Genomic DNA, 13,268 nt, shown 5'->3' with positions numbered 1-13,268 from the left:
TAGGAGTTTAACTAAATCACAAGTGCATTACAAGAACATCAAGAAGCATCATAATAAATTGGTTTTGGTTGGTGTTATAGCAGATTTTTCTTTCATCTCCCCCCCAAATTTTTGAGTGCACTCCTCAGCAATTTGTGTTTTAGAAGGATTTTTACGAAAGGAGCTATCACTTTTGTTTAACCATTTCTTAGTTAAAAGTCAAGATAAGCTCCTTCCAAATCAAATTCATACATTTTATGAAAATTTCACGTTTTTTTAGACACTGGATGAAAGGAAAAGGTTCTGTCAGATTTTTAGAGTGATCAGCCTTTTAGTCAGCCAAAAAGTAACATTTGTTATAGAGTAATGTTAATGTTTTCCTAATATTTACCTAATAAAGTATTAAAGGAGCCCATACCACCAATGCAGAGAATGCAAAGCCTCATTAATTCAATGCTTAAGCTTTTTAACTACCCAACCAAGACAAAATCAATTTAAAAAGATGTTTCTGCTTCTTATTGCCTTGGGGGAGTTTTACACCACATCAATGTTTTTAATAATTTGTTTTCTAAAAGTGATCTACTAATTGGTTGAGCGGGCAGTTAAAAGGTCAAAATGATGCAAGCAGGTTTATCCCACAAGTGTCTGTTTTGGATCATAAAGTGCGTCTCACCTTTAAGAGAATTACCTAAAATATACTTTGTGGCTTCTAACGAAGCCTCTATCAGTACTAAAAAGACTTTGTTCTTGCACAGATCATTGACTTTGTTTTCCTTTCTTTGAGTGGTGACAAAAGACCTTTACTCAGCTGACACTGCAAAGCGTCCAGAACAATACCAGCCGTTAAAAACCCCTATATTTATTGTTTTAGATTGAGCTCCGAGCAGTACAGAGAGCAAAAAGCAGGACCTTGTTTGGGGCTGAAGCACAGCTGCTGAAGTTTTCCCCGAACAAAACAATGCACAGGAGTGTGTTTGGCACCGCGTGGCATTCTCGCTGCAAATGAAACAATAGCCATACATTGTTTTACACTGTTAGCGGAAGCCAGGAGGCAGAGGAGCAGGAGTTTTTATATGGAAGTCTTTCCCGCAAAGACCAATTAAATGAAATATCCTTTTGCAGGTGGTTAGCAGGAAGACACGTTGCTGACGCAAAAGCTATTTTTGTCGCCACAAACAAAATCTTTGCTGCAGACATCGAATAAACACACTAAAATAGTATATTTTGTCTTTAATAATAAACCTATCACCATAATAAGGAATAAATTTGATATTTAACTATGGCTTAATTAAAGGCTGTACAACCATAGCTTTAGTTCAACAGAACATATTGATGTAATCTGTGCTTAAAGCGGCTTTTGTTCTCTTCTCAAATCTTTTAGCACTATATTCATTTTTTTCTTAACTTGTTCTGTCCAACAAACTGAGTAAACAGATTAGAGCTGAAGTTCAGCACTCTATTCAGATCAAATGGTGGAGATTTTGGTCTTTTGGATGCAAAACATAACCAAATTCTTACCCCACCTCCGCCATGCCAGACAGTTATTATTAGGTACTTACCCTGATGCATTTTAAAACAGTAAACATCCTAAAATCCTAGAAGTCTGGAGTTTGGTGTGAATGCAATTGTTCAGACCAATTCTCAGACTTGCACAGTCGGAGATGCACCGATTGTCCCCGTTTCAATTGACCGCAAAGGATGACACCCAACAGGACTGTTTAAGGCTGAAATTGTAAGGAAATGAGTATCTTAGTTCAGACTAGTCCTGCACAATATGAGCAAAACTTGCCATGTGTGATATAAGTGATCAATGTTGCAATGACGATATGACAAAGAGCAGAACAGCACAATTCCTTCTGGTTAATAATATGGATAACAATCAAAAACAATGTGTGCATTTCCTTAACCATTTTTTCCATGCAACATGCAAAGACCCTGTTCTTAACTGAACCTGTTTCTCTGCCCTTCTTATTGCCAAAAATGCCAGAGTGCACCCTAACCTGCCAGCTTCAGGCTTCGACTGCCCTGGTGATCCTGGAGGAATCTAGGGCAGCACAACAATATCCCTTCCATCTAAGTGTGTGGCCTGAACATCCTGCAATTAAAGTGAGCCCTCCTTACGAATGTGATTAAAACACGTCAAGTTCTGACAGATGCATGTGTTGGTGGGTCGTGGCTGAACGCCAATCTATGTCGACCTGCTGGTCTGTTCCAGCATCAGGCTGAGGAGGCGGCTTTATCAATGAATAACATGTCGATAAGTCAGTGGGAAAAAGTGCGAGCTCCTTACGAAACATGCTGAATCTTTTCATGGGGACTCGTGAGGTCACTTTTTGCCTTCCTGCTGACAACAGCCAAGTTAAAAAAAAAAAAAAAAACAGAGCAAGGCCACAGACGGTTGTGATATTTGGAACACAAAGTTGAGCAATATTACAGCAGATCCCAGTCTGCGTTTTTATTTGAACCACATTGACTGTAATCGAAAAGGAAAATTCCCAAATGATGTTGTTTAAAACACTGTGAAATAGTGCAGCACACAGTTGTATGTGATTATATAGTTTTCCTTTTGCTGCGTGATTTTCCATTTGATGAGACTAGGTCAGTGGAAGTGAGCATGTCTTTTTATAAAAACTGACTAAAATCAGCTTATTCTTAATCTAATGCAGTGGTCCTCAAGCTTTCACTGCCATGGACCTGTTTAATGTCAGCCAATATTTCCATGGACCGGCCTGTATGAGGGCTGAAGTGGGCGTCTGATTTTGATTCCTGCTTCCAGTTTGCCTTAACTTTTGAAGTTAAAGTTTATCTTAATCCTCGGTAAAATATCTGCAGCTGCTTCAAACTTCATGTGTACACTAGATTTCCTGAAGGAACCATTCAAATGTGAAATAAATTTTCCACTGACCCATAACTGTCAAAGTGGGAGCTAAAAAACTGGACGCCAACTTCAGGCTGATCCAAATTCTGATCTAAGGTGTGACAGATAAACACAAAAAAACAGTCATTTAATCTGATATTTCTAAATAAAATCATAACCTTGTTAGCAACATCCTCGTGACATAAGACAGCTGGTTGCTTAATTTTATGCATTATTATTATGGTTATTATTATGTGAACAACAGTCGTAATAAAACCATATTTTGTGTAAAGACTCCTGGTTTATGTCTTTTAAAAGCTGATATATTTTCTATAAAGGCAAAGGCTTTTCTTCTGTTTCTTCTTTTTTTGCAAAAAGCAACTTTTTAAATAAAGTATGTTTTGTTTTACCCTTGTCAGCTTGGGGGTTTCAATTTAGCAGTCCGTGCAGCCGCTTTGAGAAAATAGTGGATGTATTTCCGACACGTGACGGAGCGACTTAACATGTACAGTATCAAGTATGAGTCGGCTGTGGGGGAAACGAAACTAATAGTTTTTCAAAATAAAACATCCTTGAGAATTATATTCAAAATAAAACTGAAAAAATTTAGGACGTGCTTTCTTTCTTTTTCTGCTGCCAAGTACCGACTGGTTTGTGGAGCACCGTTCTAATGTACACATCCAGCTTGAACCTTCCCTCTGTGCATCACCTTCCATGTCAGTTGAATTAGGGAGGACTGATTCCCTTTTCCTGAGTTATCCTAAGATGCTGCACAAAGAAAAAACATCAAAGATTACTTATTATTCTTTTGATTTTTCTTGTTTATTTTAATTTTCATTCAAGATCACGCAGGGACAAAATGTTCCAATAACTTTGTCTTTTATAAATAACTAGAAGGCGGAAACCTTAAGAATGTTAAGGGACGTGAAACGCTACACAATCATCTCTTAAATCAATAAAACATCATTTCTCATCCTTTGTTCTGCTCCTTTCACACATTTTCTGCTCTGCAGACTGCGGCAGTCATCACACTCAGCTGCATTTTGAACATTTCTCCCTGGCACGCCTATGTGCTGCTGCCCCCCCCCCCATAATCATTCAATTGTTAGTTTCTTTCCTACCTCTGCACCCATTGCTTTTTTCTTTTTTGGTGTGGTCTCAAAAAAAATGAATTAATCCCACCCTGTAATCCCAAAAACACAAGTGATCAAAAACTAAATATCTCTAAAAATGACTTTATAATCTTTAATAGTTCTTCTTTTTTCTCCCTGTATCTCCACATCAGTTCGTACATGTTGGTGCTCTGCATGGATTATTTTCCAACCTAGATACTGAATTCAAAACGATGGCTACCTGCTTTTTTTAACAAATGTTTTCCTCTTAATCTTGAAGGAAAAAGGTCAGGCCTCAGCCTATTAACCTAATCCTCTCACATGTAAGTACAACTGAGAGCAAGAGCTCAGATGAGATCAAAGTCGAGAAAAAAAAGGAGAGAAAGGGAACAGAAAGCACATGTCAAATCGCTTAACAAACGCATTTAATTTTTACAATTAAAAAATGGTCATTTCCAGGCTTTTGATTGAATGAAACATAAAAGCAAAGCGACTTTTCTCTTTTACTCTTTTACTTAATAAAATAAAGATGATCCAAAACAAAACCTGGAAAGGAGAAAGCCTGGTTCTTCTTTTTCTCTTTCATTACTGTCTGTTGCCTTTGAATTATAGGGAGAAGTTGTTCCAGGGGAGCATTTCAATCTCCTCCTACATGCTGACCTTATTATTTTTTTGGGGTTTTTTTTTTGTGATTGTGGAGCTCTGCAACAGTTTAAGAAAAACAACCACCCAGGTTTCAGCCTGATTCACTGGAGCGCTGCACCCACAGAACTCCTTCACATCGGGAATGAAAAGAAAGACGACTAAGATTGAAAAAAGAACAAGAAAACAACAAAATCACAATCAACTGGTCAAATTGCCACTCTTTCTCTGAGTCATTCCCAGCAGCCAAGGCTGCAACGTGCAGCAATCTCACTCAAAAACAGCTTCATTCTGCCTGCTTGTGATGACTGTTGAGCGCCATACAAATCTGAGATATTACAGAGGAATTCCAATGAACCTGTCCAGCCAGTAGCTGTGCAGATCTAGTTTGGAGGGCTGAATATATGTAAGCTCCTAACAACCCAAATTCCAGACCAGCTTCACTCAATCTGCTGAAATGTTGTTTCCTGAAAACAGCATTAAGTCATTTCAACACTTTTTTCTATTGGAGATCCTACAAGCGTTATTAACATGTCCAACAGGTGTTGACTTTATTTTGAAGGCAGCGATCTCTTTTCATAAAAATGTCCCGACTTACGGAGCTAATTTATAGGGCTGCACGAAGAAAAATCGCAATATCAGTGATCAATATTGCGATAACGATATATCTTGCGATACATGAACAAATAGCAAAACGAACAAAAACATCAATTCTATTTCAATGCAACTTCTTAGTTTAAATAACAGTTAACCCTCGTCTACATAGCAGGCGAACGTCTAACATAAAAGGGCTCCGTCTGATTGGTCAAATGCATAAAGGGATTTGATTGATTCGTTAAACACTTCAATTCAATTAAATTTTATTTATATAGCCCAAATTCACAACAACAGTCGTATCGATGGGCTTCGTATCGGTAATTGAAAAGGTTAAACATAAAATTGAAAGGATCATTAATACATAGAATTCAATTGGAAAATACTAAATTGAACAACAGACTAAGCTAAACTGGACATCCCTGCCCTTGGACCCCCCCCTCCGCTATTTGTTTTGAAAAACCTAAATATTTTTTAAGTTGCTTTTAACTTTAAAAAGTAACCATGGTAACCGCAGAATGAATTTACTGATTCAAGCTGCCAAGAGATTGTTTTAGCACATTTAAGGTAACCATTTATTGCAATTTTCGCCGCCTTTGTGATTTGTTTATTGCACAGCTTGATATTGCGATAACGATAAATTTGCGATTCATTGTGCAGGCCTAGAGCTAGATATCAGCAGGATGGTTGTCTCTGCATTGCTCCTTGCACTGGTGCTTTTCCCAAATTTGGTAACACAACCTATAACCTTAGTCACATGACCCGTTCAGGTGCTGCTGGGCCCAAAGAGGGTCGTAGAGAAGAGCAGCCGCCTCTTAAGGGGAGCAGGTGTTTCTTGCAGTTCCCTTGAGACTCATACAGCCACCTCCAGGGACGTTGTTGAAAATGGAACGTACCATGGGGCATCATGAAGTATCCGTGAGGCTAATGTAAGTTGCACACAAGTATGACACACGGGGGATGTTGTCATCTGCTGCCCTTACACGCTTTAGTAGTCATTAGTAAAGATGCCAGTGCTGGTTTCTGACTGACCCCACGCAAATGCAGCACACAGAAAAAATACACTTCAAAAGTTTAAATTTCATGGGATTTTGGGGGAAAATCTGTACGTCATGCAGGCGTCTCCCCTAATTCACTCTTACTTACCCATGTGTGTTGCATAAGAGATCACAACAACCTATCGCTCGCAGCATACCCATGAAAAAAAAAAACCTCTTTTCTCAATACAAGTTCACTGAGTGGTCTATGACCTTAATATTTCATGTGGACCGCATGCATGACCCATACAGGTTTGCCCATTTTTCCCCCCCAGATAGCCCATATCCACCCGTCAGAGCAGTTGTGACTACAACTTATATTTTTTGGAGTTGGTTCCACTTGGGGGCAGCATTTAAAACCTCAACATGATGTTCCTCAATGGACTATTGCAAAATGCCTTTGAGAGCTGTGCTCTTCATGGGATCACAAAACTCAAAATGACACACCTGTCTCTATCACTGGTATGGAAATTCACCAACAATGTATAGCATGGTTGGTTGGTTTGTGCCCGACTTTCTTTAGCCTTTCCTTCCTCTAAGCAAGCAGCAGCTGACTGTGTTGTTTTCTACTTCAGAATCAGTCCTGCACACAAGACCACCGTGCCCTGCACTTCTGTCCACATTCAGGTTTGCGTTTAAACAAAACACGTTGACTTAAGTTTTGTCTAGGTTGGGATTTGGACTTTAGGCATATTGCAACACTGATTTATTTTTCTTTAACCCAGAGCGCTTCAGCTCTGCTTACTGTACTGCTGTATGATGCAACAGTTTGGCTGCAAGGGCCAATGCCATAACATCTGTACCCAGAATTATTGTGCTCCTTCATGTGTTATGTAAATCATTAAAAAAAAGGATTGTCTCTTTTTCTACATTTCCCTTGTTTTAAATTTTTTTGGTCAACTTTCTAGCATTGTAAAGTTTTAAGGTTTCTCAGAGAACAATATTGGCCCCTAAACTACTTGGAAACGATTTTATACCTCTATCCAGATTGATCAACATTCGCTTCTGACGTCTTTCCTCTTATTGTTTTAACATTTATACGGACGGAAAAAGCAACAAGACCTCTGGTCATTCTTGCTAATCATGATTGGTCAATGAAGTGCATTTGTTTAGGGGCATCTGTTGTTGTACGTACCCGGTCAGTTCTTCTGGTTTCACTCACACAATGAATCCAAAATGTCAAAGATTCCACTTTTGAAAATCTGCATTCAAAACGTTCACATTCACGTGTAGCTACGCAAGATTTTACAATTGCTTTCAGGTTGTGTGTACAAAACGTGTGGTCTTTGAATGTGCATTGCCAGTTAAACCAGGTGGAGGTTCGGCCGTCGTGCAGTGGTAGGGTGGTCGACCCATGATCGTAAGATTGCAGGTTTGATTCCCGCCTTGTCCAAGTGTCCTCACCTTGCCTCTGGTGGGAGGTTGGTGCCAGTGTTCAGCAGCTGAGCCGCCATCAGTGTGTGAATGTGTGTGTGCATGGGTGAATGTGCCTGTAAAGCGCTTTGGGCCTTCGAAAGAGGGTAGAAAAGCGCTATATAAGTATACGCCATCCGCCATTTACCATGGATTTGGTTAATCAGCTGCACCCAGACACTGCATCAAGTCTGACAACGTCTTCTTGCTTTTGAAATAAAGATAAACCAAGACCGCCGCTCTCGTCACATGATGTTGATCCATATCCACCCTTGAAGGACACTAGCGATGAATTGAACCCTTTCCGTTTTGTGCCTGACAGTTGCACGGTTTTGAAATTTGGTACCTCCTCCAACTACAGGTGGCGGACATGCGCAGGTAAACAGTAGAAAAGGAAAAAAGACACACATAGCGCATTTCTTTTCCGGTGTGTATGAAGCTTTACAATTAAAAAAGGCAAATAAGGTTTTTTTCTTTGGGCCTTTTTTATTATTTTTTTGTTTTTGCTGTTTTGGCCCTCTTCAGTTTGCAATCACTTGCAGCCTAAAGGATGCTGTTGGGAAAAGATGCTAAACGTGACATTTTCATTCCTGCGTTTACATGCAGCTGAACATTCAAGCTTATTAACTCTGTGCTTTAATTCAACATTAAAGAGATTTTAAAAGTTGTTGACTTTTTCTTTCAGACATTACACTAACTGGACTGCTGCAATCTGTCAAGGTAAGTTTGAATTCTATTTTACTCTTTCTCCCATCTTCCCTTTGAAACACAAACAAAGTGTGAGGAAAATAAATAAAAAAATAAAATTAAAAAAATCTTTACAACAGAACTACTCCCAGCATGATTAGTTGTTTTTAGCATGCTTGCCATGAGAAATGCATGCAACAACAAAAAAAATTAATTACGCCAAAAGTGATCAAATCTGTTCATTCCAAAGAGAAAAGAAAAGAAAAAAAGATTTCCCAGATTAATCCTAAAATCAGCATATCGATGTGTTTTGGTGTTGTGAAAAAAAAACATCCCCTTAAAAAGGAAAAATAAAATGAATAAATGCTTACATTTTCTTAAAGAAAAGCTGTAAAGATTTCTGGACCTCATTTTCTATGTTTATCCTAATGATCTCAAATTACAAACTTCATCAAAAGTGATAAAAGTGAGCAGGTATAGGTGTACTGTAATGGTGGTGATAATGATTAGATAAGTACAGTGTTGTCACTGAAATTCGATCAAATCAATAAGTCTTTCCTTCCACTGATGGGATGATGTCAGAGGTAAAGTGATGACCCAAAGTCAGGTTTACATCACACCTCCAGGTTTCATTTTATGGATCAATCTCTTTAATAATAAAAATTGGGATAAAGCATGTTTATCACCTGAAAACATTTTGCATTAATAAATTGAGCCCAAAACGGACATAAACAACTCTTACCTAATATTTATTCAGCAAATATGTGCACAGCCAGATTTTCAAATTTTGATAATAACTGTAGCTTTTGCAATGAATCTGTACTTCACCTTTTCTGTTACTGGATTGTTTTAGTTCTGTTGGAAGGATTAATGAATAGTAAATTAAAACCAAGTAGTTTCATTTACTTCAAACATAACTATTTTCATTTTGATCAAATAAACTTTGAAAATACTGTTAATGACTGGAAGACTGGACTAACCTGAATCATGCAACACGACATGCCATCCAGCTGAGACACTAAGTGCAATAAACAATGAAACTCCACAGAAGTGTGATCATTCTTCTGAAAGGTCGGGACGCTGCAATATTCATATTTATTTATATTTATATCTTATGCTTTGTACTTCTGTTATCTAATTTTATTCTCTTTTTTGTCTTTTTCTATTTTCACCCTGACCTGAGATATGCCAAAGAGAAATTCCGATGTACTGTATGTGCAAACGGCAGTAAAACCTTAAAACCTTAATGTATTACTTCTTCAAACAAAATTTCATATACATAAATGCAAAGAAAAAAAAGATTTCTCCTAATTATTGTTTATTTTTACTTATTATCCTCTGTTATCATTTGTTAACCTATCAGTTCTTATTCATATGCTATAATTATTTTGTGTAAAACGTTTATAGTCCTTGCTTTGTTTTGGATGCACTTCTCTATATATTTTCAATAAAGTTTAAAACAGTCTGGACTTGTTTATAACTGCTTTAAATGTATTTATTTTATACATAAATCTGGACTTTTTTATATGTTCTGTAAATGTATGTATTTTCAATAAAGTTTTTTTAAACCATGGAATGGATCTGCTTAATTATGAAGAGAAGACGTTACTTTGATGCTGATGTGCATCTCCCACCCCCACCTGTTGGGACTTCGGCACTCACCCACTTTGAACTGAGACGTGGGGTCGTCTGGGTCCGTGTGCTCCTTCACAAGCATGGTGTGAAGGATGCCGAAGGAGTTCTGGATCCCGAAGATCGAGCCGTTGCACCAGGTCGCGGCAAACACCACGAGCCATCCCCAGCCTCCCTCCGGGGGCACGAAGCCGGCTCCGTGGCCGTGCGCCACGGCGTCGGGAGCCGGTGAGGCGGGCGTCTTGCAGTCGCCGGCCGCCGGCGGAGCGTCCCGGCTGCTCTCCGGCTCCGGAGCAGCATCTCTAAACTCCATGTGGAGGTCCGGCTGCTCCGTCCGGTTCTCCTCCTTTGACTCCTGCTCTTGGCTGCCTAAGCCGTTGGTTCCCATACTGTTGGGTCTGGAGCATAGAGAACTCTGGGATTTTGGAGCACATGCATGGATTATAGGCCAGGTCAGTGAAACAAGAGCAGCGATTTGAATAACAGATTTGATTGGCTATCTGTCAAACGCGCAGGACGGACAGTCTTTCTCAGGCGCGCGAGCCTCGAAGCAGCACTTTGGCGAATTTCCCCTCAACCTATGGGTGTCACCATTCTGGTCCGAGCTCGGGACTTCCACGAATCTATTCTTTCCAATTTTTAGGTGTCAAAACAACAGGCTCACTTCGCGCATGTATCCACTTGCGCTGGCTGCCAGCAGTTCGGTACGTCCAACCCGCCTCGATGCCGCTTCGTGTCTCGCAGCCCGCTCCAAACCATCTCGGGGTCGGCGTCAAACTCGGAGATCATGTTGAGCTCCGGGTGTGCCTTCTAGCAGCTTCATGCGGGGTTGCGGTGCGGTAGGCCCGCGCAAATCCCGCCGCTGTGCTGCCTCTGAACTGTCAACACAGCCTCGACAGTCATTGAGCCGCTCGCCCCCGCCTCCTTTTCCCGGCGGATGGAAGGCTGGAACCAATGGCGGAGCGCCAGTACAGTTACTGTACAATCGTGGAGGAGTCGCACTTCGTGTTTGTTTACGGAAAAACCCGAGCTGCCGACCGACATGCAGCTACTTCCTCTGGCAAACAAAAATACGTTTTTAGACGCTTTGACTTCATACTAGACATGTTTAGTGGTTTTATAGTGTATAAAAAACAATAAAAGTAATTGTTCACTCAATAAAAAAGTTTTAACTTAAACGGTAAGGCAATTAAAAAATGTGATCATTTAAAATAGCAGGACAATAAGGTTTCTCCAAAAATTTTTACCGTCTATTGAGTGTTTTTTAGAAATATATAGAAATAGAACTATAAATAAGAAAGATTTTGGTCACGTGTTTGGAAGTCGCAATAACAAGTGGGTGGCGCTAGGGGACGCTGCAACCATGCCTTAAAACTAACTCTGTTGAATAACAGTAAACAGGCCTCACTATAAATTATTTACTATTTATAGAAATTAAGAAATAACTCGTTGTTTTTTTTTGTTTGTTTGTTTGTTTTCCCAAAAAAGTATTTTTATTTGAAAGTCTATGTATTTTTCTCAATTTTAATTTTAATTAATTGAAACAGAAGAGTAAAATGAATGACTGACTTGATAAATTAAGTGTTAAGAAAAATAATAGAATTAAGACATATTAGGCAGTTTTAAGAAGGCTTAAGTTAATCTTCTACTTTATATAGTTTTTTCTTTAGTTTCATATTTTTTTAATTATCATTTAAAAAAAATATAATCTAATCTTGTTTAATTGCACAGAACACAGTTGAAGTTCAGAAAAAAAATATCTGAGGGCAAAAAAAGTGAATTATTCAATTCTCAGTTGTGAGAATTGAATAAGAAATGAATCAGAAGCGTTAACCAGGTATGTCTAATCTCAAATTTACAGCATCATACAGTAAGTGTAAGTAATGTGGCAATAGTTAATAAATAAGCTAAAGTAATACACACAAGAAAATCCAAGTGCGTTTGACACGAATTGCAGTCTTGACAGTAATACGGTCACAATATGGTTTTTGCATCATTGTGTCTGTTTTCATTTGGACTCTTTTGGAAGCTGTTCAAACCCCACTTAGTGTTCAAGTTAAATGTAGAAATGATGTCAGCCTCGCTGAGTCAATGACCACGCTAGGATTCCTTTTGAATGAATTAGAGGTCAAAGGTGATGGGTATCTGGGCTTTATTAGTGCTTCCTGTCTGAACTGAAATAGTTGAAACCCTCAGAGAGGTGTGGGCAGGCGCAGAATGAGCCCACACGTCTAGGATCCAGTCAGCTAAAATGTGAAACTGAAGGGATTTTGTTTTAGCTCTTTAGGCAGGCGGATCAGGGGACTTCCTGGTTTAACAAGCTCTTCTCCTGTATCTCCTGGCTCTGTCTAGTTTTGTTACATTTAGTGATTACTGTAATAGAAATCACCATTTTATTGGCTTTAAATTCATTTTCATTAGTTTTTGAAACTTTTGGTTGAAAGTATGACTTACAGTGAACACCAGACTTCTAGAGCTGTCACACGTCTCCATCTAGGTTTCTTAGCTGTTTTTGACTTAAAGATATGTTTTAAATACAGTTTACTAGTTTTCTTACTATCTTTACACTTTAAATGTACATGTCAAACATGACATTTCTTGTTGTTTTACTACCAAAGCATTTGGTATAACTACAGTAAAAATGTAGTATAGCAAATGTTCTAAAGCTTTGACAGTTTCAGCTTATTTGGAGATACTTTTACATTCACTACTGGGTAGCTACCGTTACCATAACTACTGGAACAAAGCAGGGCTGAAAAAAGAAACTGAGCCTCAAGTCGTAGAGCAGGGGTGTCAAACTCATTTTCACAGAGGGCCACATCAGCATAGTGGTTGTCCTCAAAGGGCCAGATATAACTTATACATGTAACTAAATGTAATGAAAAACAAACTTAACTAATCCCTAATGTTAAATAAGTCATTTATTTATTTATTATAACTTTTTAAAGTGATAATTACAGTTGCATAGAAAACACATGTTTGCTTGTTACTGTACCATAAATCCCTTTACATTTGATTCTGTCAGGTTAGGTTATAGGGACAGTGTTTAAGTTCTAATGTATAGTTGCCCAATCCGTTATTTCAAGTCCAATTCCCCCTAGATATGAATAAATACACACCAATTTTTATTTTTTATTTCAAGAAATGAAAAACTTTTATGCTCTCGCGGGCCACATAAAATGACCTCGAGTTTGACACATGTGTCGAAGAGCATGAAGTGCACAAGCATTCACATGGCCTACATCAATGTGGTATGAATGTTCTGTACTGTAAATACAAACAAGTATTCTGTTCTTCCCAGTTAAGAAAGGCTGC

The 13,268-nt window shown here is 38.7% G+C and overlaps 1 protein-coding gene across 2 annotated transcripts in view; it reads right to left on the bottom strand.

Moving 5' to 3' along the window:
- Positions 1-10,885, bottom strand: part of slc16a2 (solute carrier family 16 member 2) — a 28,968-nt gene extending 18,083 nt beyond the window's left edge. Inside the window, exon 1 of one of the 2 annotated variants that reach the window (XM_023959091.2) lies at positions 9,984-10,885. In XM_023959091.2, the coding sequence (XP_023814859.1) occupies positions 9,984-10,341 (358 nt within the window). In that variant the 5' untranslated portion in view covers positions 10,342-10,885. The remainder of the gene's footprint in view (positions 1-9,983) is intronic. The other variant, XM_078954092.1, reaches the window with a different exon arrangement.
- Positions 10,886-13,268: the final 2,383 nt, after the last annotated feature.

The sequence above is a fragment of the Oryzias latipes genome, chromosome 10, assembly GCF_053564925.1.
Source record: "Oryzias latipes strain Hd-rR chromosome 10, Olatipes_Hd-rR_3.1".
In the NCBI taxonomy this organism is placed as follows: Eukaryota; Metazoa; Chordata; class Actinopteri; order Beloniformes; family Adrianichthyidae; genus Oryzias; species Oryzias latipes.
Note: the sequence above shows the minus strand (reverse complement) of the source record. Positions and strands in the feature narration are given on the sequence as shown.